The following is a 26,708-nucleotide window of genomic DNA, read 5'->3' on the forward strand; positions in this document are numbered from 1 at the left end:
CTTCTGCTTTGTTCTACTGCCTTTTCTTTTTACTATTTCTTTCACTATTCTTCTCTTCATTCTCCTCTTTTGATAATACAGTTTGGTGCTGTGTGTTTGCAGGTTGTCGGTGGAAAGATGACAGAGTCTGGTCGTCTCTGTGCTTTCATCACTAAGGTGAAGAAAGGTAGTCTGGCTGACACTGTGGGTCACCTGAGACCAGGTAAACACACTGATTTTCCTGATAGGTCTTAGTTACTTTGTTCACTGAGTCAGAGGTTGCTAAAACTGAATTAGATGGACTCTACAATGTTATCTTTTCTTCTTTAGGAGATCAGGTTCTGGAGTGGAACGGTCGGGTTCTTCAAGGAGCCACATTTAATGAGGTCTACAACATCATCCTGGACTCCAAACAAGAACCACAGGTGGAGCTGGTGGTGTGTCGACCAATAGGGTGGGTCTCTGATCAAGCTGAGAGGCAGAAAATATTTCTGAGGTTGTTCTCTTCTCTTAGGACATCATAGTAACAGATTGTTGCTGATTCTATGTTCTTCAGAGATGTTTCCAGATCAGTAGAGAGTGCCCATGTCCAGCTGAACTCCAGTGAGTCTATAAAAAAACAAAAACTACATCTGTCCTGTTCATTAAGAACTTCCATAGATCTGATAGTGGACAAAGTTCCTGCTGACTCAGAATTGGTCTATTTAATGTTCAGGTTCCAGTTCCTTTGACTCTCAGAAAGTTGGCCCATCCATCTCTGTCACATCTCCAATGAGCCCCAGTGTTCTGTCTGGACAGGTCTCGGTAAGTTTATCCAGCATGCACTGCATCAGAACACAGCCACTCAGCAGTCAGTTAATAGCATTTCCATGGTGATGTGTGTTTTCAGACTGTGGACAGGCAACCTCTGGTTCCCCGGATTCAGGTAAAAATTGAAAAGGACGGCGTGTGCATGTTCATCTTTATTTACTCTGTAGTGTAGTCTTTTAGGCTGTAGATAAATGTATCACAGAAGAAGCAGAACAAAGTACTCCAAGTTTCTGGTTTTAGTGGTTCTGAGGGTATCCATTGTTGTTGTAAATGATTCAGCTTATGTGGCTAGAGACAGTTCTAAAATGTGCCTTGTAGTTAAAGTACTTTGAGCGGTCGGTAAGAGTAGAAAAGTGTAGTATAAATATGAGAACTTTACAGTATAGTTCTGTTAGCACTGTTCTTGTCTGTAGGGTCCTTTGCTCTTCCAAAGAATTTTGCCTCCTTTAGCTGTGTTCCATAACTATTTTTCAATATGTATTCATGCTAAGGCTCCCCTGCAGTTTTGTGATTCTGTTTTGTACCTCTACTTTTTGCTTTGTAAAAACTCTCTAAGGTTCCTTCCAGGGGTCCTGACTCTGTTGCTGTTCCTTGGGGTTCCATTACAGTTATGGGTTGATACAATTTTCTTCATGTCCCCTTTTGGTTATCATCTTACTGGGTTTTCTGGGTTTTCTGTAGCAATCACCTGGTGTTTCACTGGGCTTAGCTGGTAATTGGTTATATTGTCTGTTTGAATTTGTAGGTGCTTTCGGTCTGCTCTGCTAACAAAACTTTTCTGCAGGGTATCTCCTGCTGATGACTGGAGCTTCTTTTCTTTGGTCCTTTTTTGTTGTTCTCCAGGCTTCTTCTGTATTACTATGGTGTCCTAATGATGATGTTGTGGGTATTCTACAGGTGAAGCTATGGTATGATAAAGTCGGCCACCAACTGATTGTCACCGTTCTTGGAGCCAAAGAACTTCCTGCTCGGGATGACGGCCGACCCCGGAACCCATACGTCAAGATCTATTTCCTGCCAGATAGAAGGTGAAAAAGCAATCAAAGACCAGTATTTTATGGCTTAGAGGTTCCTTGAAAAGTAAAACTGTAGAACTTCTGATATCCTTTAAAACCAGTAGTGGACTATTCTCTGTGATTGGCTGTTAGTTGTACCTTCCTCCTTTAACAGTGATAAGAGTAAGCGGAGGACAAAGACAGTGAAGAAGTCATTGGAACCTCGGTGGAACCAAACCTTCATGTACTCTCCGGTCCATCGACGTGAGTTCAGAGAGCGAATGCTTGAGCTGACAGTCTGGGACCAGGCTCGAGTCCGAGAGGAGGAGAGCCAGTTCTTGGGAGAGGTGAGAACCCATGAACAATACAGAACAATGGAGAGGATATGGGGAAAACTCATTAAACTAAGAACCTTTAACAGTTCAGTTCTGACCTACTCTGCCTTGCCTTAGGTTTTATCCGATACCGGTGCCAAACCGGTACTTTTGAAATGGTGCCGGTGCTTAAATGGTACTCGAACCGGTGCTTAAAGAATGGAGAACACACACTTTGTCCAAAAACCTCTCATGTTTAGCTGTTTTTAAGTAAAAAGATAACAATGTTAGCCTTTTCTGCAGCTATAAGGTTCAAGGTTCAAGGTTCTTTATTTGTCACATGCATAGTTATACAAGTATAACACACAGTGAAATGTAACCTGACACGCTCCTCGACATGTGCAAAAATGGGGGGGGGGGGGTAGAGGAAGAACATTATATATATGGTATAGAATAGAATTCAACTTTATTGTCATTGCACATGCACAGGTACAGGGCAACGAAATGCAGTTTGCATCCATCCAGAAGTGCTTTAGTGATATAGATATATTACAATATATATTAGCAATAATATAGACATGTGAGTATATTACAGAAATGGGTCTATTATGGTATGTTATAATGTACACGGTATGAAGTATGTTATGAATATTCTATAACTATAAGTATGTACAGGCTATGAACAGGATATAAGTATGAAAAACTATACAGAAATCTGAGCTATACAGTTATACAGAAATGTGAACTATGCAAGTTATAAACAGTTGTAGGATTAAAAATTATCGTATGTACAGAATGATTATTTACACAGAATTATACAGTAGTGCAGTTAAGATAAGTGAGATATGTGGATAATTTCTACAGAGGCTATATATAGTGCTAGTGGTTGTGAGTGGTGGTTCAGTCCATGTTATTATTGTGTGTTTGAGGGTACAGTTGTCCTGTGTGTGTGTGTGTGTGTGTGTGTGTGTGTGTGTGTGTGTGTAGGTGGTTGCGGGTGTGTGTGTGTGTATGTCCAGTCCATGTGTTAACGTGGGTCAGATGTCAGGAGGCAGAGTTCAGGAGTCTGACAGCTGTGGGGAAGAAGCTGTTCCGGTACCTGGTGGTCTTAGTCCGGAGGCTCCTGTGGCGCCTCCCAGAGGGCAGGAGGGTGAAGAGTCCATGTGATGGGTGACTGGGGTTTTTGATGATTTTCCCAGCCCTTTTCAGACACCGCTTCCTGTAGATGTCCTTTATGGCAGGAAGTGGTGCTCCGGCGATGCGCTGGGCAGTTTTCACGACCCTCTGCAACGCCTTCCGGTCCGAGGCAGAGCAGTTCCCGTACCAGACTGTTATACAGTTGGTCAGGATGCTCTCGATGGTGCAGCAATAGAAGTTCACCAGGATGTCTGAGGACAGGTGGTTCTTCCTCAGAGTCCTCAAGAAGAAGAGGCGCTGGTGAGCCTTCTTGACCAGCTTGGAGCAGTTGGTCGTCCAGATGAGATCCTCGGAGATATGGACTACCAGGAACTTGAAGCTGCTCACACGCTCCACAGCCGTCCCCTTAATGTGGATGGGTGGATGTGGGTCAGCATTCCTCCTGTAGTCCACGATGAGCTCCTTGGTCTTCTCAGTGTTAAGCAGAAGGTTGTTTCTGTCGCACCACTCAGCCAGACGATAGGCTAACGTGGTTAGCCTACTCAATGTAAATTACACACAAACAACAGTAAGCTATTCACCCAGAGAAGAACGGCTGCTGCTGCCATCATCATCAACCGATAACAGGCACCACACCCGCAGTAGATGTGCTCGGTGTGAGGTCTTGCAGCAAGCTATCAAATACGGTGCATTTCTCAACTTTTAAGAAAACGCTATGCGTCGCCAGGTGTTTCATCAGATTCGAGGTGTTACCTCCTTTGCACAGTATCACCTTAAAGCACTTGTTGCAGGCTGCTGAGTTTGTATTTTTTGCTGTGAAGTACAGCCAGACTTTTGACCACTTTGCCTTGGGCATTTTTAATCTGTAGCTCTGCTCTGAAAGAACGTATGTACCTGGGCCCGCCTACTATCCTGGGAAAGGTAAAATGATTGGCTAGAATCCAAAGTGTATGACATTTCAGGAAAAAAGGACCGAAATGTGCGCTGCTTTTCGGTCTGGTTACTACCGTTTATGTTAGATAATAATGGCACCGGATACCGTTATCCATTCCTACTGTTCAGTCCTGCAGTAATTATTCAGTTTTTATTGAACTATAGATCCCTAGCACTGGTTCATCTTATTGCAGCCTACATATCAAAATACCAATAAATGATGCATGTTGCTAGGCAACCCAGTGTGACTTGTTGTCTTACATTACTTATTGGGGTCAGAATAACGTCCTCTGCAGTTCTGAATATAAGTGATCGTGATCGTAAAGAATCAGAAGAGTCTGTTCAGTGACAGGTTGCTTCTCCCCAAGACAAGAACTAACAGACTTAAAAACTCCTTTGTCCCACACGCCATCAGGCTGTTTAACTCCTCTCTGGAGGGGAGAGGGAGGGGAAACAGGAGGACAAAGGAGGGGGGAACAAATAAGCTGTAGTGCCTCTTCACCTCACTGTACAATACTTTTGTAAATAGTCAACAGTGCAATAGACTCAATACTTGAAATGTGCAATTCACTTGTATTTTTATTTTTTATTCCTATTTATTCTATTTATCCCCTTTGTATATTTTATTTATATTTGTCTCTGTATTTATATATGTGTGTGTGTGTGTGTGTGTGTGTATATATATATATATATATATATATATATATATATATATATATATATATATATATATATATATATATATATATATCAATTCTGTAACTGTAACTTCGGTCGTTGCTGTGCTTTTTTTGGAAGTCGAATTTCCCAGAGGAACCCACCCGAGGGATTAATAAAGTTCTATCTTATCTTATCTTATCTTTTTTTTCTTGTCCCACACACCCCTAAATTCACAGATGATTAAACACATTTTCGGAAAAGTCATGAAGTCTGAGATGATGGAATTTTAATTTAACAGAATTTGAAAATTCCAAGGGGTCAAAGTGACCCCCTTTGTGATTCTAGTGTTAATTAGCACTGAAAATGTTAAAACAGGTCCATGTGTTTGCTCCCAGTTCTTTATTTGTTCTCCTTTCTACATACTCTGTATATTCTTAGTGTTCTCTGTATGTTTTGCATCCATTCTCCTGAGTCAGATCCTGATAGAGATGGAGTCTGCTCTGCTCGACGATCAGCCTCACTGGTACAAACTGCAGCTTCATGACGTTTCCTCACTGCCACTGCCCAAAGCCTCCCCCTACCTGCAGAGGAGGGGACTGCAAGCTGAGCACACACACAGCAGCAGGAGGCTGCAGAGTAAGACACACACTCTCTCTCTCTCTCTCACTCACACACACACACACACACACACACACAAACACACGCACGCGCACACACACAACAAACCTGTGTCACAACCTCACACAACAACATGTTATTTGATGGATCATTTGGAGGGATGCTCTCCTCTGCTGGGACTGGTAATTTCACTGTAGTTGATACATGCTCTGATCACTGGAAAATGAGTCGGTTGCTAAAGTTTTGTTCAAACTGGTTTACCATGTTATAGAGTCAGAGAAGAAAGGTGAACTCTGAGATTTGTAACGAAAAATTGACAAAAGTCAAATGAGTGAAGGAGTCCAAAACTTGACATTCATCTTTTTGCAGACTTAATGGAGAGTCCAGCCTCTGGTTGCTGAAACCCTCTAACATGTCTATCAATGGTAGCCTTTGTTTCTGTTGGTAGTCAGCGGGTAGTAGCAAAGAAAAAGGGAGAAAAAACCTCGGTATACAGTCACTTTGCTTCACTAACACGATGGTCTCTGCTTGCCACGTTGCTGCTGGGCTCTTCCTACGTGTATGCCCCTGAAGTCAATTGTAGAAGAGCTCAAAATGAAAGAATGTTGGATTGGGCTTATTTCATCAGTGAATGTTTAGTCCAACAACCTAACAACCAGTCACAGCAGAGCAGGCCTCTGGCAGATCCAATCCAACACCAGTCCTCTCATTCATTTCTTTATTTGTTTATTATGCTTTATTGTTAACGTCTTCTTCTTCTTCTTCTTCTTTTGTTTCATTTGTTTTTCTTTATTTTAAATCATCCACAACGCTTTGCTAGACAAAGGTCATTACTATAACTCAGGTAAAAACGTGCACGTGTGTGTGTGTGTGTGTGTGTGTGTGTGTGTGTGTGTGTGTGTGTGTGTGTGTGTGTGTGTGTGTGTGCATGCACGAGTGAGCTCTATGGCATTTCCCTGTGTGATGCTAAGCTATCCATTTCAAGTGCTATTTAGTATTTATAGTTTTAATAAGTCATTGATTGATAATTGCTGCACAAATATAGCCCTGCCTGATCATATCATAGTGATGCAATTAAATGTTATTTTACCAGGCAGAAAGCTCTCATGAAAGATATTATGTAGCCAAATCATGGGAGACGTAGTTCTTGAAATATTTGTACCTCAGCTACTCAAAACTTGATGATTAGGGTTTGATCTTTGAGGGACTAGAACAGAACTAGCTGCCTGGATCCTGGAATGATTGATTAGAGCGAGTGCATCCAGAAGGTTATTGGGTTCCATATAATACTTGAAGACATGTCAAACTGTGCATGAAAAGGTTCTGGACAGACTGTTCAATGGATTATTGGTAAATCTCTCAAGGGAGTTCTGGATCTTCTTGTGGGAGATCTTTGATGTTGTACCAGGAGGAGTCAATTGGACGTTCTAGGTGTAGGATGTTGAATATATGAACATATGGTCAGCCTAATTCAACTTCTTAAAACAAAAAAACAACAACTAAGACACAGTTTTATGAGGAGTTTTATGGTTGGAAATCCTCAGGTGAACGGCTACAATGACCTAACCAGTGGTACATATCAGACAGCTGGTCAAAATGTTGCTTAATTTCGAAGGCAGATTTTTTTTTTTTGTCAGTATTGCCATTGTAACCTGTAACTGTGTTTTAGTTCAATTATCCTGTGAGTTGGACTTCATTTATGTTATTGATAGCACTGTATGGCCCCGTGGAACAAAATATGACCCATCGCTGATCTGGAGTTCACAACAGAAAAATAAATCAGAGAACAGAAGTGATCACTGCATCATTTCTATAACAGTGATGCAGTTGTTATGTCCAGCTTTATTTCTGCAGAGAGACTCATGTTAAAGTCGTGAGCATGGACTCAGGACGGAGGAGGTCAGTGCTGCTCAAATTCCCACAGGTGTTCTATCGCTCTTTATATTTTTCTTCCAGCTGATCTTTGCTGGATGGGTTTTATTGCTCCACATTTCTCTTTAAAAGATGAGAGCAAGTGACACACTCATCTCTACTTTCCTCCTTGGATCTTTTGTTTGGATGTTTTTATGCTTTAACAGGAAGTTGACTTCATTTGGGTACACTGATACACACTCATGATGCCATCTATAAATGTTCTCTTTCTAGTACCTTAATCTCTCATGCAGCCACCTATCATCAAACTCTGACCACTCTGCTTCACTTTTGGGACTAATGCAGAAATCTTATTTGTGTATAAACATGCTGGCCTTTGTGTGGCCAGAAAATTATTAATTTCAGCATTCAGTCCGAAACTCTGACTGCTGTTAAATTTCACGCATTTGTTAAAGGCTGATGTGGATGTGGATGAAAAGGTTCTGGTCAAGGAGTTGTAAAAGGTTTAAGGGAGTCTGTGTGTAATATCAGATGAATGTGTCTTTTATTGCTCCAGCGTTAACTGGTTTGTCCTCTGGCTGTTCGGTCTGGAGTGTTAGATTTGTTGACCTTCTTGTAGAAGATTACAGATGAGCTGCTTACAGGCTTAAATGTCCTCCCTCTCTCCATCTGCAGGGTCTCAGAGGATCAGTGACAGCGAGTTTTCAGATTATGACTGTGAAGACGGCATTGGGGTGATATCAGGTAAACTCCATATCCCATCATTCACTGCAGTCTCATTTTAAAGGATACAGGAGAGAATACTAACTGGCTCAAGTGGATTAAAAACATGCTGCTGTAAGACAATGGGAATCTAATCATTTTATAAGTTCCTCAAACTGCTTAAGGTAAACCATTTGAGGATTATGACATAAATGTGACTGCATAACTTGAAATTACAAAATAACTGAGTCAGGGTTGATGGTTGAACTCCTGCTCTGTTTCTCTGTGTGCAGACTACAGACAGAATGGGCGCGAATTCCATAGCTCCACCCTCTCAGTGCCAGAGCAAGTGATTTCTCCCAATCACTGCTCCCGTTCCGACATGGTCAGAATGAGGTCACGGTCACCGAGCCAGCCGCCTCCTCACAGGTAAGTATCTGTGTGTTGGGGATTTGAGATGGGCCCAAAACATGACAACAGAAGAAGAAACTAAAAAAGGTACCTGAAGAGCTAAAATTAGAAAAACAAGATGGGACGTGAGGGTAGAAAGGGAAAGATGCCACCAGAGAAGATTTGGGAGTACAGCAAGTTGATGCTTTAATCTGCAATCAAACTACAGTATTTGTCTTATCATGTACGTGAAAAGATTCTTGCATGTGAGAGCTTATTGGAGATAATTTATTGTGAGTTTATTGGTCTTTCCCCATAAAGTTATAAATATGTATTTCCATCTTTCTCTATCCTTATTGAGCTTATCCAAAAGAGTGACTGTATGCAAATATTAAGTTTGTAATAAGTAACACCGTGTTTAGGCTATTAAAACTCAGCTGTTCTCAAGCGATATCGAGTCTGATGAAGTGCTTCAGACTTTGTCCAGGTGATCATTTACTGTGTGCAGCATTATCTTATAGTGCATATGTCCTATTTGTATCCCTTGGAAATCACTGCTCCAACAGGTAACAGCAGCTGTGCAGTATGTCTACATGAGTCAAAATGCTGTGGAAATAATGCCAGTGTTTTTATATTATCAGCGGCTGTGGATCGGGTTGAGCAGGTTGTCGAGCAATCGAAAGGTTGGTGGTTCATTCCCCAGCTACTCCAGTCGGTTGAAATTTCCTTGTAAATTATAAACGAAGTGGTTCTTATGACGTGCTTTCTACCTACTATTCAGACTGCAGTGATCGCGTCGGAATGTTCCAGTATCTTGCCCGACGCGCTTTGGCATGCAGGCTAGAGCAGACAGGGATCAACCACCAACCTTACAATTATTAGATGATCTGCTCTACCTCTCAAGCTACAGCCAACCTGAAGTCCAAATGTTCAGCAAATGTTGCACTAAATGAATGTGTGTGTGAGACTGGATGAATGAGACTTGTAATAGAAAGTGCTCTGAGTGCTCAAATTGAGTATAAATGCACTACATAAGTACCAGTCCATTATCAAATAGAAGCCTAATAAACCCAAAACATTAGTAGCTAAATCCATATTGTTCAAGAGGAAGGAATATATTAGTGTTCCTATGACTACAGAATTTTTGACTGGATAAAACGAGCTTGATCAAGACGGATTCTACCAAGTACTTTGGCTCTCATAACTCTTTCAGCATTTTCCAAAAATCCAGACTGTCCTTGATATCATTCAGACTGTTGGTCACCTCAGGGACTTCGACCATGTGTGAAGAATGTGTTAACATCCTTCCCTGTTGTTTAGATGTTTTCTAAGAAAGTTAATAATCTTTGCATTGTCCGCGGCTGTTTCACACTCTAGAATTGTAGCACCATCCAAAATTGCTCTCATGTCTACATTAGCAAATCTAAAGTTATGTTGGTCTGGCATGATGGCAGCCATAAAACTCACACGAGTTGTTATCTTCCCTTTCCTGGCAGTTTCTTTTGCTATGCATTTTTTTGTCACTGGTTTACTACTTTAAAAGTGTAATCATTAGTATTCAAGGTTTAATATGACTCACAGGTTTTTATCTTGAACTTTGAACTTGAATTTTTAAACAAATAAGCTTTTGAAGCCAGACAGGAAGTGGTCTTCCTAAAGGCATCATCCTCATTTTATCCAGACTTTTCTGTTCTTGCCATTCTGACCTTTGACATCTGGTTGCCAGCAATAACCCTCTTTACCCGTTATATCGGGAGGACGCGGTGCGGCTGCTGCGGGGCTCCAAACTGAGCCGAGCATTCTCTGATGCCAGCCAATACAGCACCCCGAACAGGTAACTATGGTAACACTAGGGATGGGTATCGTTTAGGTTTTATCCGATACCAGTACCAAACCGGTATTTTTGAAACATGAAACCTCTCATGTTCAGCTGTTTTTTTGTAAAAAGATAACAATGTTAGCCTTTTCAGCAGCTATAGGGGATTTATGACATCACGCTTGGCTGGAAGCCGCGCTTAAACAATTAAAAAAAAAACACACAAACTTTGTCCAAAAACCTCTCATGTTTAGCTGTTTCCCTCTTTTTCTTTGGTCATTTTAGCCTTTTTTGCCAGGGTGAAGGGAGTATCTGCCATCAAACAAGAAGACAGCCGCATGTAACTACGACGGTGTTTGCTAGTTCACCTTATATGCATTAATGTAATAACGTGGTTAGCCTACTCAACGTAAATTACACACGAACAACATTAAGCTACTCACGCAGAGAAGAACGGCTGCTGCTGCATCATCATCCTCATCATTTCTGCTACACTGGCAGGGCTAGGGGCCAGGACTGTACTCTTCGGGTTCTTGGGGGATGTTGCTAACTCCGGGTCCAATAACAGGCACCACACCTGTAGTAGATGTGCTCGGTGTGAGCTCTTGCAGCAAGCTATCAAATACGGTGCATTTTTCGGCTTTAAAACCCCCCGCTATGCGTCGCCAGGTGAGGTGTTACCTCCTTTGCACAGTATCAGCTTAAAGCACTTGTTGCAGGCTGCTGAGTTTGCATCTTTTGCTGTGAAGTACAGCCAGACTTTTGACCGCTTCGCTTTGGGCATTTTTAATCTGTAGCTCTGCTCTAAAAGAACGTACGTACCTGGGCCCGCCTACTATCCTTGGAAAGGTAAAATGATTGGCTAGAATTCAAAGTGTGTGACATCTCAGGGGAAAAAAGCACCAAAATAAAGCACCAAAATGTGCGCTGCTTTTCGGTCTGGTTACTACCGTTTATGTCAGAACCGATACCAGTACCCATCCCTAGGTAACACATAGGAACATGCCCAATGTGAGTCATCTGGACATCAGCTAATCAGCATGCACCCTGCATCATGTAATATTGTTTATCTGCAAACTAATAATAAGAATAAGAATAACCAGTAAACATGGTGTCGGACTGCAGCAGGTGTGTCAGAGTCAGGTAAACCCCACCTGTCTGCTGCTGCTGAACAGGTTTGAATCAGGAAACAGGTTGCATACTTGATTGGACATCTGATCCTTGTACAGGTTTTAGAAGTAGATTTAGTGCTTTTCTTTGATGTTTTACTACTAGTTGTTCTGCTTCTGGCTACAGTAGCAGTTAGATCTTGTTGGAGTAAATTAATTTACTGGGTGATGTACTGGGTTACAGAGATATTTTTGTGCTGCAGCATTTAGTTCTGCTTTTGAACTGGTTTTGACATTACAGCTTAGAGTTGTAGTATTGCTTATACTGCCTATATTGATTGTAGTAGTAGTTATGGTCCAGGTTATAATAAGTATTTAGTTTTAGTGTCCCTGTAGAGCACTTAGTGGTACAGTTAATAGTACTGGTTGTAGAACAGCAGTTGTACTGGTCTGACTGGTTCTCTGACTGGACACTGCTTCTCCCTGTGTACTTACAAGGCCATTGAGGAGGATGTCGCTTGCCAACTCACTTGATTCCCATGACAGGTACTTCTCTATCAGAATTCCAGCAGTGGCAGTAGTCATAGTACCAACAGTAAAAGCAATGATCTAAGAAAGTGGGGTATTTTTCTGTCTTGTAATCCTTTTCTGTGTGTAAGATATTTTAATGGCCCTAACCAGAGCTGGACAAACCACATCATCAATGGGAGCTGTGATGACTACAGGTGAGCCTTGGAAATTAGGATGTAGTGTTAGAGGTTGATGGCAGGTTCAGACTCATCATGTTTTGCAGTTCTGACGTCTTTCTGTTCTTCAGTCAGGACTTCATCCCTGATTTTCCCTATGAGCCTGACACCTACGATGAGGAACTACTGAGGTAAATGGATGAACATTTAAACAGTTTGACTATTAGAAAGGTGGACATTCAGACCAGTAGTTATGGCAGTAAAGAACAGATGTATTAAATTCAGATCATTTTTTTTAAATACATCACTTTATATTTTTAGGTAAAACTATACAAGAGATTAAAACCCTACAATCAGATGATCTCCTGTGAGCAGCACTTGGCAACAGTGGAGAATGAAGAACTTCCTTCTAATTTAAAGATGTCAAACTTTTCATCATGGGCAACACATAGCCCACTTTGATCTTCAGTGGGCCGGACCACTGAAATTCGCCTTACTATGTAATAATGTAATAAACTTAACTACACATTTTATCCCTGAGATATTTTAATGTAAGAAAAGGGATTCAAATTTCAAGAACAAATCTCAGTTTTTCTACATTTATAAAAAAAAAAAGTAAATGAAAGAATTCTGTCAACACGACTGTTAGGGCTTAAATTGTAAGATAATGTGTAAAATAAAAGAAAAAGTTCTGGGACCTCATTGCCCAGATTGATGGAATGGAAACATTTTGTTAATTGACAGACTCAAACGGACAAAATACAGCTAATGTCCAAAATTTATGTCCTTCTTCACATTTTTGAAAGCCACCCAGCGGGCCTGATTTGAGTCTTTCGCTTTATTATGAAGGAAAGTTTTGAGTCTTATCTTAAAAGTAAATGGGGGGCCTGTTTCCCTAATCCAAACCTGGTCCTAGGCCTGATGGCTACCCCTTCCTGAGCCTGGTTCTGTTTAAGTTTTCTTCTTGTCAAAAGGGAGGTTTTCTTTCCCACTGTTGCCAAGTGTTTGCTCACCAGGCATTGTCTGGTTATTAGGGTTTCTCTCTAATATTGTAGCATCTCAACCTTACAGCATAAAGCACCTTAAGCCAACTGTTGTGAATTGACACTTTATACAGTGTCATGAAAAAGTATCAGCCCCTGATTTCTTTTTAGGAGTTACTGTAGCTCAAGAGGTAGAGCAGGCGATCTACTAATCAATATTGGTGGTTCTGTCCCAGGATTCTGCAGTCTGCATGCCAAATATCCTTGGGCAAGACACAGAAACCAAAGTTGCTCTCTGACGTGTTCATCGGTGTGTGAATGTTAGATAGAAAGCACAGGGGGAAAAAAGTGCTTGTGTGAAAGGGTGTGAATGAAGCAAGTTATATAATGTACTTTGAGGGGGGTGGGGATATTTGTCAGACTTAAATGTTCCCGATCAAACAATTTTTCTCCACTAAACCTCATAACTGCTTACCTTGGCAGCAAGAATTGCATGAGCAGTGAGTCTTTTATATCACTGTGAAAGAATCATAGCCCACACTGCTTTGCTGAATTGTTTTAGGTCAGCAACATTGGAGGATTTTCCAGCATGAACAGCCTGTTCAGTTCAGAGCATCTTAATCTCATTTAAATGAGATTTAATGTCCTACAGGATTTTATGGTAGAGAGCAGAATTCATGGTTCCATCAATTACAACAAGTTGTACAGGTCCTGAAACAACAAAGCAGCAGATCATTACACTACCGCCACCATGTTAGCTTTATGTCACATGTAACATGACTCAAACCTTCCAAAAAAGTTCAGCTTTTGTGTCATCGATTTACAGAATGTTTTCCCAGAAATCTTAAGGATCATCATGATGTTTTTCGGGGAAATGTCAAATGAACATTTGTGCTCTGATGACGCAGTGCAATGACTTTCAGGACATAAATGCTAAATTTCTATGATCTATGTCGGGACAAGATCCACAGTGCAATTAAAACTTGACTTGGTTTATTTACATTATGAGAGTAGTTATGTTTATGATGTAGCTGTCTTCTTACCCACTGGTTTCTGGAGTCCACATTTGGACTCAACTTGAACCTTCTTTTATTTTGTGATTTTTGTTTTATTTTTGTTGGTCTTTTTGTTTCATATTTCAAGGATGAAGTGCTCATTTATAAACTAATTCTAGCTAGCTCGGTTATCTAGCTGCATTCAAAGACTGTACAGGAGCATCACTTAGACCAGAGGTGTCCAAACTTTTTTCACTGAGGGCCACATACATAAAAATATAGGAGGGGCTGGGCCACTTACTAGAAATTAGGTATATAACCTTAACTTTAGTGTATTAATTAATTAATTATTAAATCACTTAAAAGTGGTCAAATATGTTATATTGTTGAATATAATTAAAGACAAAACTGCCTTCATCACAGCTTTCCATAAATGGATCTTTATTGATTTATTCAGAAAAAGCTTTGGTTGCTCATTCTCAGAACAGCAGCCTCAGATTTCTTCTTGGACAGAAGATTTACAGCACAGACAAAAAACAATAAAGGGGAAAATGGGACGAGTACATTTCAAGCTTGTTATTTAAGTTATTAGGCTTAGCAACACACCTATTAACGTTTGTTTGAAACCGTTATCAACATTAACAGACTGAACTGGACTTAATAACAGACTTAATAACTAATTTTAGTAAATTATTCTGGTGAGTATCAGCTGCGCCGGGTATGTAAATCGGGCCATCCAGCTGCGGTGCTGGTCGCCACTCGTGGCAAAAATCCGGACAAATGTCACTTGATCAAGAAGCAGATGTGCATCAGATGAGATCAGCTGATTTTGCGTGTGCGTGCGCTGTGCACATCGGTGTGTACTCTTAGTGTTAAAAAACGCATATAAGAAAGTGGTCTGCAAAAGCAGGGTAGTGACAGAATTGATGCGCACATTAACACACGGGTACTGTGGAATATATCTTTTACTCACCTAAAGTGCTCTCGTCCACTCCCCGCAAAACAATTAGCAGCTGTGCGGTGTCTGTGGCATCGGTGCTCTCATCACATGCGATGGAGTAAAAATCAAAAGCACAGCTTTATCAGACAGTTGCAGTTTAATGTTGGCTGACAAGTCTTCAGTGCGTGTGCGTCGCACAACTGTATCTCTGGACATGCTGACGTTGTTGAAGTTCTGCACTTTTTCCGGGCACATTATTTTGGTGACTTTAACGAGGCAGTGTTTTATGAGGTCTCCATCTGAAAAAGGCTTGCCATGTCTTGCGATGAGTTGGGCGACCTCATAGCTGGCTATTGGAGCCTTTTCCTGGACAATTTGAGCACGAAAAAAATACTGTTGCTGACCCCGCAGGAGAGCTACCCTTTGCTTTAATATCTGCTCTCGCTCAGCACCAGTGTAGGATGCATAGGCCTGATGTTTGGTTTCATAATGACGTCGTACATTATACTCTTTCATAACTGCCACAGTTTCAGTGCAGATCAAACAGACACTTCCCCTTGAATTCTTTGAAGAAATATTCACTCTCCCACCGTGTCTGAAATTTTCTGCACTCACTTTCTACCTTTCGCTTCTTTGGTTCTGCCATATTTAGTAACCTGGGTTAAATTTCTTCTGTGATTGTCAAGACACTTCACCCGTTGTCTACTGGTGGTGGTCAGAGGGCCCGGTGGCGCCAGTGTCCGGCAGCCTCGCCTCTGTCAGTGCGCCCCAGGGTGGCTGTGGCTACACTGTAGCTTGCCATCACCAGTGTGTGAATGTGTGCGTGAATGGGTGGATGACTGGATATGTAAAACGCTTTGGGGTCCTTAGGGACTAGTAAAGCGCCATATAAATACAGGCCATTTACCATTGTCCTTTTTGGTGGAGCAACTGCCTTGATCAACAGTAGCTCCTCCTGGTGTTAAAACTAAGAAGTGCAATCAAAGGAGCTTGCAAAGAAAAGCGTCTGGACTTCTTTAAGTTGCTTGAAGACGTTTCACCTCTCATCCGAGAAGCTTCTTCAGGTCATCTGACTACGATGATGTAGAACCTTCACAGACTAAGAAGTGCAATACACTCAAGCAAAAGTTGAAGTGCGGGCCATAGTCTATTCTATATATAAAATTACTTGTGGGCCAATTAAAAATGGACCGCGGGCCGGAGTTTGGACACCCCTGACTTAGACATAAATACCTGTTAATTACTAAGATCAAAGATCAAAATGAAATCCTAGAATTTCACCAAATGTGGGGCTGAAACTTCTTAGACAGTCTGTTATTACATTAACCTTGCAGCAGCCATATTATTGGTCAGATAATACAATTTAAAAATGCTCCAAAAGGCTCCAACATCACAAACATGGTCCAGAGTCCTGTTCAGAGACTGATTTGCTGAGATGACGTCTAGCAGGGAGCTAGCAGCTACAGCCATCCACCTGTTAGTCAAAGAGGCCACGCCACTAATAATGGAAATTTTAAGCCAGTTTAAACGGGTGAGTTATGAAAACATCCTCCTCATATGAAGGGGAAAATTATCTATACAGACCAGACCAGTTTTTGTATCAGGCTGTAATTATGTTTATTTCTGTTGTAAAGTTTTAATACGGGAGGACTGACTCACTGCTGGAGCCTCTGTTGGACCTCAAAGGAACTGCAGGTTTTGATATTTATTTTAGTGCTTTGTTGCTAAACTTGCCATCAATGCTAACATCTCCCACAATAATTATTTTATCTAAAGTGATTGCCCTCATTAATTCAAATTAAAAGTAAGTAAGGGGCAAGCAGAAGATAAGCAAAAGCAAATAAAACTTTTTAAAAAATATTTTCTAGTTCAGGTGTAAGAGACTTAAGAATGAAAGGCTGCTGACACTGTGTAGAGCAGATGTAGGGAACACTGTTTTTCTACTGTCTCACTGAAGCCCTCTGGGAAATTCAGTGCCAAATAAAAGCATCCTCTTCTCTGGTGGCATTTCATCAGCCTTCAGTGCCTTATACTTCATGACTCCCAGTCCACCACATGTGACAAAGATCTGGTCGTCAGCGCGACGTGGATAACTGACCTGTCCTGCAGCTGCAGTGGTTGTCATAGTAATCTAGGTGACAGTTATCATGGTGATGTGCAGGTACAGTCGTGGGATGGACCGGAGAGATTACTACAGCCGATCTCGTTCAGCCGACCGACCCATCTACACACGCTCACACTCAACCGATCGATCTGACTCCACACACATGAGGTCTGGACGGTCTGCTCCCCCCTCACCTGCCCTGATCAGGTGACCCTCAGCCATCCAATTAGAAAGCAGCTCCATCTCCATGTTTGGGGCATGTTTTTTTTTTGTTTTTGTTTTTTAATTTGGTTGGTTGTTTGTTTTAGACAAGCATGAATTCTGACTCAATGGTGACCACAACAGTTTTATTTTTCGCCTTTATTTTAGCCCCACCATATGTCCCAGTGACATCACCAACACCTGAACGTTTCATATTTGGCCGCAGCTTTTATATTCTGATTGTTTTGTTTTATTTTGGGTGGCAAGTTAGTCTGTGTTGTTGTTGTTCATTTGTTTGATGGTTGTGTTGCATGTGCTTCTAAAGAATTTCTGTTCACTTTCTGACACCTAACTGTTGGATGTTCAGTTTCCTCCAAACTGGGCTTGGCACTCAGGCGTATTGCCTGCAACATACAAGTACCAAATTTAAGCAGGGAGGTTTCTGTCTGCGATCACAGTGCTGCCTCTATCACAGCTCTGAACACACCCAGTGGCAGCTGATGTTGGTCAGCTGTATGTATCTGTATTTCACAGAGACAGATTTGTTTGTAACGTCTTAGAGATATTAGAGCTACAAACAGGTTTTCAGCAGTGATGGGGCCTTGCACTCTTTGTTTCAAGTGTGAATTCTTTCTGTTCATGTTATAATTTTTTTCCAACAGTTATACAGAATTAATGACGTCCAAAGGTTTACATTCCTACCTGGTTGTGTGATGTACAGGTATGCTTCAGGACACTGTAACATCACAGTTGGGTGTGGCTGCATGTGCAAGAAGAGTCCACTCTAACTTTTGCTTGTTACTGCTTCTCAAGCAAAAACATCTGGAGTGACTGCAGACTTTTCATTAACTGACTGAATACAGTGCCAGACTAAATGCTGATCAAACTCTATCTGTGACTATGGAGGGAACCTCAAACTGACTGTCATCCCTGACATCTGACCTTAAATCTCTCCTGTCAGGATGGCGGTTTGATTGTTTAATTTCTTTCTCTTCTTCTTTTTAAGAATTTATTTATTTTTTCATCAGGGCTAATGCTGGAGGCGGTTCCACCTTGACAAGCCCAACGGGGACGCCTATTTGTGGTCGCCGAGGACGCCAGCTACCTGCTGTCCCCCCCAAAGGAGCTCTCGACAGAAGTGCGTATACTTGAGATATTAGTCAAACAGCACCTCCAAGCATCTCTGAACCAATCAGCTGATGGACCCATCACCATCCACCTATAACAAAACTTTGTTTTATATAAAGGCAAGCCTGCAGACTTATTAAAAAAATAGAGAAAAATAGAGGTTTTACAAATTTCAAGATGAGGTCTGAGATAATTTCCTAATGGGTATGAATATGGATGAAGTGTAACTTCTTTCACACAAAATAAATAATGAATACTGCAAATGGTGCCTAGTCCAATCACAGACAGATGACGATGATAAAAGTGGATAAAAATTGTAGCACTTTTGCAAATGAGACAAGTCGTGAATGCTGCAGTAATTGATGAGAGTTATGACTTCAGACTGGTAGAATTCAGGTGTGTGTTTTGTGTTTTCAGCAAAGTGAAAGAGACTCAGCAGCAGATCAGAATTAAGTAGATCAACATCTAGCCATTGTGGCAATGAAGGACCCAACAACAGTAGCATTGCAGTTTAACACGTCTTTTATTGACTGACTTTCCAATGTGCGTAATTCTCCAGCTGCCCAACTATTGTAGCACACACAAAACCACAGCTGCTTTAATAATAATAATAATAACAATAATAACAATGATGATGATGATGATTATTAATCATTATCTCCCTGGGAATGCTGTTGAAGCATTATTATTATGCTTCAACAGCATTCCCAGGGAGAATGGGACATTGAGTCCAAATGGACCATGTTTAGCACCTCCATTGCTGAAGCCGCTGTACTGAACTGCGGCCGCAAGGTGGTTGATGCCTGTCGTGGTGGTAACCCCTGAACCAAGTGGTGAACACCAGAAGTGACGGGAGCCACCAGGCTAAAGAATGAGGCCTAACAGGCTTGGTTAGCCTGTGGGACTTCATAGGCAGACCAAGCAGAAAGTGGGTCGGGCAGTGGCTGAAGCAAAAACATGGGTGTAGGAGAAGTTCGGAGAGGAAAAAGATTTTGGAGTGCCTCGAAGAGAGAAACCTGCACTCTGTATTGTGTGGGTGGAGCCCTGCTGACTTTGACTGAGAAGATTGTCAGGTGGTAGAAGGAATACTTCAACGACCTCCTTAATCCCACTGGCACATCTTCCGTGGCGGAAGCACAGTCTGGGGACGAGGGGGAGGACTCATCTATCTCCGGGGTGAGGTCACTGAGGCAGTTAAACAACTCCATGGTTGCACGGCCCCTGGAGGGGGGTTGAGGTTTGCCCTGAGTTCCTGAAAGTTCTGGATGTTGTAGGGCTGTCTTGGTTGACATGCCTCTACAATGTTGCATTGTGGAGAAACGTTGCATGGAGATCAGGGGCCTCTGGATTGTCAGACCAGGGTGGCAGTTCCCATCTTTAAGAAGGGGGACCGGAGGGTGTGTTCCAACTATACGTGGATCACACTCCTCAGCCTCTCTGGGATATTTTATGGTAGGGTGCTGCTGTTAGTCGAACCTCGGAAACAGGAGGAACAATGTGGTTTTTGTCCTGGTCATGGAAGAAGGCATTCAACCGTGTCCATCGAAGTGTGGCAGAAGTCTTTCACTTGGGTGGTCTCAGAATCTCATCTCTGCTTTTCACAGAGGATGTAGTTCTGTTTGCCTCATCGGGTGATGGCCTCCAGCTCGCACTGGAACAGTTCGCAGCCAAGTTTGAAGCGGTGGGAATGAGAATGAGCACCTCCAAATCGGAGGCCATGATCCTCAGCCATAAAAGGGTGGAGTTCCCAGTCCGAGTCAAGGACAAGTTTCTACACCAAGTGGAGGAGTTTGAGTATCTCAGGGTCTTGTTCATGAGTGATGGGAGACAGGAGCTTGAGATCGACAGATAAATTGGTGTCAATTATCACTCAGTTTTGAATATATGTAGACATTGAGGTTTCTCGGGAGGGTCTGTGCTGACACCGGTTGCTATCTGGCAGAGGGTCGTTGGTACCATCCCACTCCCATGTTCCCACTTCAGAACAGCACACAATCGCCATCTGGGATATGTGTGCATGAGGGTGGGAATGCATGTTTGTGTCTGAGTGTGCCTGTTTGTCTACATCTGTTTGTCAAGTCGGGTCTTAGACTAGACTCTGTCATCATGCTCTTCTGTGTTCTGTGGTCTTTTGGTGTTGCTGCTCGGTGGATTCAGTCTTTTTAAGAAAGTTTTTGCCTGACTGGTTCATTTGGGTATTTCAGCCTAACAATGTCCTCCTTCACTTACACTGGCATGTATTTGAACCTCATGTTGAAAGTTTTAGTGAAATAATACAAATTCAATCCAATTCAACTCCAGATCTTCATTAACTTAATTAATTTCATACAATTATACAGGCAGGGCCTCATATTTCAATATTTTCATATTTACAGTGAAAATGTAAATCAAACACTTTAAATCAACAAGATATTGTGTCTACATTATTTGTTATAAATAAATTAGGGAACAGGTCTCACCTGGTGATGAAACAGCTTGTCAGCTTCCTCACTTACTTTTGAGTCTCTGAAAATGGAGAACTGTGTATAAAGATAGCTGTAGAAAACCTAAATAGTTAATCCACAACTGCTTAAATTAAAGCTGAGAGTCTGCACTGTGGTTGCATACAATATAGACAAAAGCTACAAAAACTGTCTCACATAAATTATGACTCTACCTATATGTGTTATATTAAATGCCTAGAGACACAAGCTGGGAAATCCCAAACCCATTAAAAAGAAACCAGAGCAAATATTCAGGGTTTGACAAAATGCTGATAGCAACTGTTTGCTTTCAGTCTCTTCTCTGGTTTTGTTAAATACCTGCACCCTATCCTTCCATGAGCTATCTAAACTGAATTTTGCACATTTACTGACACAGAACAACAGCAGTAAGCTAATGAATTGATTGTTACTTAAAAAACGTAATTAACTGATTCAAAAGGTTTTGAATTCTGTGTCACAGAAAAGTTCAAGCATGAGATGCTGGCAGTAAAGAATTTTTGTCATTTTAATAAAATAATATTTGTAAAATACTTATAGAAAAGAATAGAATAGAATATAACAGTGGTTTCCTATCTATGTCAGATGATTAATTGAATAAATTCATTGAGATTTTTACTTTAGCTACAGAGTGTTCACTGGTTTCTGGGACAAATAATGAAAATGACATAGTTAGGAGCAGAGATGGGCGCGTTACTGTAATCCGATTACTTTTTTCAAGTAACGAGTAAAGTAAGGGATTACTATTGCAAAAACGGTAATTAGATTACCGTTACTTTCCCGTAGGAACGCTGCGTTACTGCGTTACTAAAACCATGATTTTTTGCGAGAATGTCTCATGACAGTGACGTAAGCAAGTGCGACGTTAGTGTCAACAGCTGTGTGCAGAGCAACAATGGATAATATATCGAGTGCGGGAGAGAATGTGAGCGTGCAGCGTTTAAAGCGTGGAAGTACTGACCTTACTTTGAGTTTGATTCCATAAAAAGTGACAAAAACATTAGCGTCCATCGTGCGTGGGAAGAAAACTTCTTTTTACAGCGAAAAAAACCCCTAAACTTCCGAGCAAGCACCGAGTGCGCAACGACGTAATGGGAAACTCACAGAGAAACTCGCGGATTCTTCAACTGACCGCAGCACACCTGCACCAGGGTAAACCTCCGCCTATCCTACTCCTGCTTTACAGGTGAAAATAGAGCAACAGGACCGCTGAGTCTTTGACTTTATTTATTTTCTGCTGTGTTTTACTTGCATCTATTTGAAAGAGTGAGTGTAAACACAAAAAAAATATTTTATGTGCTGGAATGTGCAGAAAATAGGTTTAAATGTTAAACAAATTTCTTCCAGTCAGAGAATGTTGCATATAATTACATTTTTGCTTGATGCATAAAGTTAAAAGATTAAAACTGATAAAACAAGTTAAAAAAAAGAGACTTTTCCATTTTTATTACATTTTGTATGATGGATTATGTAGAAAAAGTAGAATTGGGCTGAAAGATCTATCGCTTTATCACCTATTCAGGTTGTAAATCGTGTTTTTAAAAAGTAACTAAGTAACTAAGTAATTAATTACTTTTGAAAATAAGTAATCAGTAAAGTAACTGGATTACCTTTTTGGGGAAGTAATCAGTAATTAGTTACTGATTACTTTTTTCAAGTAACTTGACCAACACTGGTTAGGAGTCAGTAAGCACCCGCATATGGACCACTGAGGGTCATAGCTATCTAACATGGATTTGTTTGTTTTTTAGACTCTGCGCAGACAGGTAATGAACTGAAAGTTTACCTACTTAGAGTAGTAACTCCTTAATAACAAGCCCCCTGTAGTGGTAGTAATTTAGTGATTCAGTGGCACTGCCGATAAAAGATGAGTGCTGAGATGTGTAAATAAAAACTTGACTAGCTCTTCACATTACTGTTCCACAGTCAGGAACTTTCCAGTGAAATAAAGACTAATTTCACCTTACCTTAAAGTCCTGTGAATACAGAATATAAATCAGTCAGATGAACAAAAATAAAGGATAACAACCCCAGTTAATGTAGACCACCTCATGACAAAAACAGCACATTGTTTTCAATTATTTTAAAATTGTGGCTACAAAACTATTCCAATAAATAGTGTATAGCAGTGCACGCTCCAACCAAAAGTTCCTGGACCTTCAGAGTGTTCAAAGTATCATTGTTGGGGGCATAAACATTGTCTCTCCCGAACTTCTCTCTGACCCAAGCTCCTTTACTGGAAACTACTATAACAGGATTCCACAAAGGTTCTTGGGGGACAATTCCTCTGGTGAAAGCATGTTAGTACTGAGAGATGTAGTCCCTTGACCAGGTCCAGGTTTCTGTGCCGGGATTGGCTCAGGTTTCAGCCTGCATAATAATAGAGAAATTCAACATGACTGAGTTCCTTCTAGTGGTAGTGAATATGTATGCTACCATCAGGATCTGCATCCATCCAGCAGAACCCACCCTCTAAGAACAGGTGTTAGAGGGTGGATACCGTTTGAGTAGGTCACTCCTGTGATTTTGCTTCTGGAAAAGGTCGTGTGGTCATTCATCATGTCATTGTTTTCATTCTTCTCACAGCTTTTTTTTTCCCCCCATCAGCTTTGACCATGACTGCAGCTCCAGCAACAGCAACTAAAATCCCTCCACATCATCACCCCCCTGCCCCTGTCCATAAACAACACTTTCCCTCTGTCAGTCAACAACCTCCTCTTATAAGGGTCCAAGCCCCGCCTCCCCCACTCACCCAGCCCCAGCCACTTCCTGCACCTGTGCTCCCACCTGTAGTTACAGCAGCACCACCACTATTTTTACCCACACCGGTACCTGTTCCTGTACCCACAACTGTATCCACAGCTGTATCCACAACTTTATCCACAGCTTTACCCACAACTTTATCCACAGCTGTATCCACAACTTTATCCACAGCTTTACCCACAACTGTACCCACAACTGCACAAACAACTCCACTGGTAGCTCCACCTCCCCCTGCTCCACCCCCTGCACCTGCTCCAGTTCAGCCTCCACCTCCTGAACCCACCCTACCCCCTCCAACTCCAACGCCTTCCCCTTCACCCGCCCCATCACCAGTCCCACCCCCACAGACTCCAGGTGTGTACATCAGGTTTAACATTCAATGCATCTCCAATAGAACAGAACAATTAGCGTGATTCTTCTAGTCAGATGTCTGTCAGACATTCTTTATCATAATCATTACTTATTGATTCACGTGTTCATGTTGTTTACATAACGCCATCACATATTACCCTGCATGTCAGAGCCGGATAGGCGCTCAGCAACACCAGGAGGAACCAGAAAAGGCAAGTCCAGTCACTGGTGGATCTAATGAAGTGTCAGGTGATCCTCACCATGTAAACTATGAGGGTTTGTAAGAAGATAAGTATAGCCGCAGCATTTAGGTGATGAAGATTTATAGTTTTGTGTGGAGAAAGAGAGAGGGGGGTTTTAAGCTCAGGCTAGGATCCATCACGAGCATCTTATGATGATTCAAATTTTAAACATTTATCTCCAGTCAGAAACAGATTTTCTTGGTAACTGCCCCCAAAGGCTCAGTAAAACCAACAGATGATGTCTGTGTAGGTTCTCAGTCATCCAATTCATTGTAGTGTAAGGAACTTGAAAAGCAAGCAGCCTCTTTAGTTCTAAAAATCAAATAGAGAGTCCCTGGTGTTTAAACCCTAGTTTTACACTCTGTTTTCTTTGTATTATTGTAGGGGTTTACTTTACAATATAAAGCAGGTAACTGTTGATGTAACTGTTTTGATTTGGCATAATATAAATAAAATGGAAATGAGTTGAATATTGGGGGCTGTTGAGAGAGTCAATGACCCACTATTAGTCCTGTCCTCCTTCTTATTTTGGTTTCTCCCTTGGGTGTTAATGACCCATCTCTTTTTATTAACACCTTGGCTCATGTGATGAGGTAAATTCTTAATAGTGTGTCAGCAACTCTCTTAAGGGACAACAACCCCTGCTAGGGTTAAATAGCTGCGACTCTCCACCATTTGGTTTTTAGAACCAAAGAAGCCTCTTGGATGAGACGTGAAACATCCACATGAAACTTAAAGAAGACAAGAACAGATGATAAATTTCAGATTTGTAACCTGCTCAAAATGTTGCTGTTCAGGTGTGTTTATATCACTGCGGTTTGGTGCTGGTTTGGATGGGTCATCTGACTAGAGTATGAGCATTAGTGTAGCCTGACCAATCACCTCTCTTTGTCCGCACTATGCAGAGGTCACATGGGAGGACCAACAGAAGAAAACAGCCAATGGTATTATGCCCACCTTAAGCCACACCCACATATAGAAATGTAGTGTTTAGCTCGTGTTATCTAGTTAGTTATCTAGTTAGACTGAAGTGGATTGGTTTTGGATTTGGTTTTTAGACTCATTCACCCATTTGCGCAAGCACTTTTGAATCCTCAGTGTAGAAAAGCTCTATATAAGAACCAGACTAATCCATGTATTCATAAAGCACTCCACCAGCCATCTGTCCATCCATACATCTGTTTTTCCATCCATCTAGTCTTCTGTCAATCTATCCAGCTCTGTGTGCTTTGAGGAGTCTGTGGTTTCTCGTTGATATTCTTCTGTTTCCATCTTTTTATAAGGGGAGATGTTACCAACCGGCAGAGAAGGTACACACACTTTCTGTCAGCTTCATCTTTTTTTCTGACCTGCTGTGAATTGAAACTAACTTCTGTGCTGTCAGAAATCAGCAGCCTGAAGCTGTCCGAAGAGAGAAAAAAGTGAAATCTATTGTCATTTCCTGCTATCACACATTACCAACCTAGACTATGACTAATGCTGCTCTTCTGTCTCTACAGGTGTACTGAAGGACCCTTCAAAGGTAAACAAACATTACACCACTTTTATTTATATATATGTGTCTACATTACGTGTGTGCCACAGCTTGCTTACCTCTTCTCCTCCATCTATAGATGAAGGACAATCTCTCCTTTAAGTCATCAGACAGTGATGTCAGTGATGTCTCAGCTATGTCCAACGCCTCTGACACTCAATCTGTCCACAAGATCGGGTAAGCAGGAATCCATTCTTGGATGACAAGAGAGAATAAAGTGTCCATGATTTCTAGACAGAATCTCAGCTTCTGATTGGTTGGAGCACAATGGTATTTCTGGCTCCTGTTTCTCTGACCTTTCAGTGGAAGTCTTAGCTTTCTGAATCCATGCAGGGATTTCAGTAATATGTAAGGGTTTGCTCTGCAGCTGCTCTCTGTGGGCACACATTTCTCTGAATCTTTTCATCAGATTATGAATCACAGATGATGGCATCCAATGTTTTATTGCTCTCTTCTAATGTGGGGTTGTAGGGTTTTTTTTCTCAAAGTAATAATATATTTTTAACGGTAAGGTGTTGACTTTGTCTACTGATCAGAAAGATATCTAAAGCAACATGAAAATTCACTTTTATGAAACAGAGGGCAAAAGGAAAAGAAAATGGCAACAAACAAGTATTTTTTTAAATATGTTTGTGGCTTTTAGGTAAAAGTATTTAGAACATATTCCATCTTTGTGCTGTTTCACTTAGTAAACTGTTTACTGCTAGATGCCAGCTTGTTTCTTCCACTGTGCAGGTAACAAACTGCACAGTGTATGTCCTGCTGCAGGTGGGTCTAGGGCATACCCCCAAGTAGACACAGAAACTGCATTTTGTCTGAAAGAATTGCTGTGTATTTAAGTCAACACACTTAAAATGTTCACCTCTTTATCTGCTCTCAGACAGGAATTGAAATTTTTACTTTCTACCAGACTCCATTTATAAGAACAGAAAGTTTAGCTCATAGGGCAGGTGACCCTCTTTGTCT

The 26,708-nt window shown here is 41.3% G+C and overlaps 1 protein-coding gene across 15 annotated transcripts in view; it reads left to right on the plus strand.

The window, feature by feature from the left end:
• The window catches only part of LOC101485948 (regulating synaptic membrane exocytosis protein 2), a 58,696-nt gene that overhangs the window by 24,163 nt on the left and 7,825 nt on the right, over window positions 1–26,708 (plus strand). For 6 of the 15 annotated variants that reach the window (XM_023153229.3, XM_023153222.3, XM_012922785.3 and 3 more), the window contains 22 exons: window positions 103–202; window positions 310–433; window positions 536–582; window positions 695–783; window positions 869–904; window positions 1,687–1,817; window positions 1,960–2,131; window positions 5,305–5,464; window positions 6,267–6,290; window positions 7,994–8,062; window positions 8,314–8,449; window positions 10,137–10,244; window positions 11,834–11,881; window positions 11,995–12,060; window positions 12,153–12,212; window positions 18,273–18,382; window positions 23,460–23,969; window positions 24,137–24,178; window positions 25,114–25,152; window positions 25,492–25,518; window positions 25,708–25,730; window positions 25,822–25,919. In XM_023153229.3, the coding sequence (XP_023008997.3) occupies window positions 103–202; window positions 310–433; window positions 536–582; window positions 695–783; window positions 869–904; window positions 1,687–1,817; window positions 1,960–2,131; window positions 5,305–5,464; window positions 6,267–6,290; window positions 7,994–8,062; window positions 8,314–8,449; window positions 10,137–10,244; window positions 11,834–11,881; window positions 11,995–12,060; window positions 12,153–12,212; window positions 18,273–18,382; window positions 23,460–23,969; window positions 24,137–24,178; window positions 25,114–25,152; window positions 25,492–25,518; window positions 25,708–25,730; window positions 25,822–25,919 (2,219 nt within the window). Of the gene's footprint in view, window positions 1–102; window positions 203–309; window positions 434–535; window positions 583–694; window positions 784–868; window positions 905–1,686; window positions 1,818–1,959; window positions 2,132–5,304; window positions 5,465–6,266; window positions 6,291–7,993; window positions 8,063–8,313; window positions 8,450–10,136; window positions 10,245–11,833; window positions 11,882–11,994; window positions 12,061–12,152; window positions 12,213–17,100; window positions 17,251–18,272; window positions 18,383–23,459; window positions 23,970–24,136; window positions 24,179–25,113; window positions 25,153–25,491; window positions 25,519–25,707; window positions 25,731–25,821; window positions 25,920–26,708 lie in introns of all 15 variants that reach the window. The other 9 variants (XM_076879361.1, XM_012922788.3, XM_023153224.3 and 6 more) reach the window with 8 other exon arrangements.

The sequence above is a fragment of the Maylandia zebra genome, linkage group LG22 (genome assembly GCF_041146795.1).
Source record: "Maylandia zebra isolate NMK-2024a linkage group LG22, Mzebra_GT3a, whole genome shotgun sequence".
Classification (NCBI taxonomy): domain Eukaryota; kingdom Metazoa; phylum Chordata; class Actinopteri; order Cichliformes; family Cichlidae; genus Maylandia; species Maylandia zebra.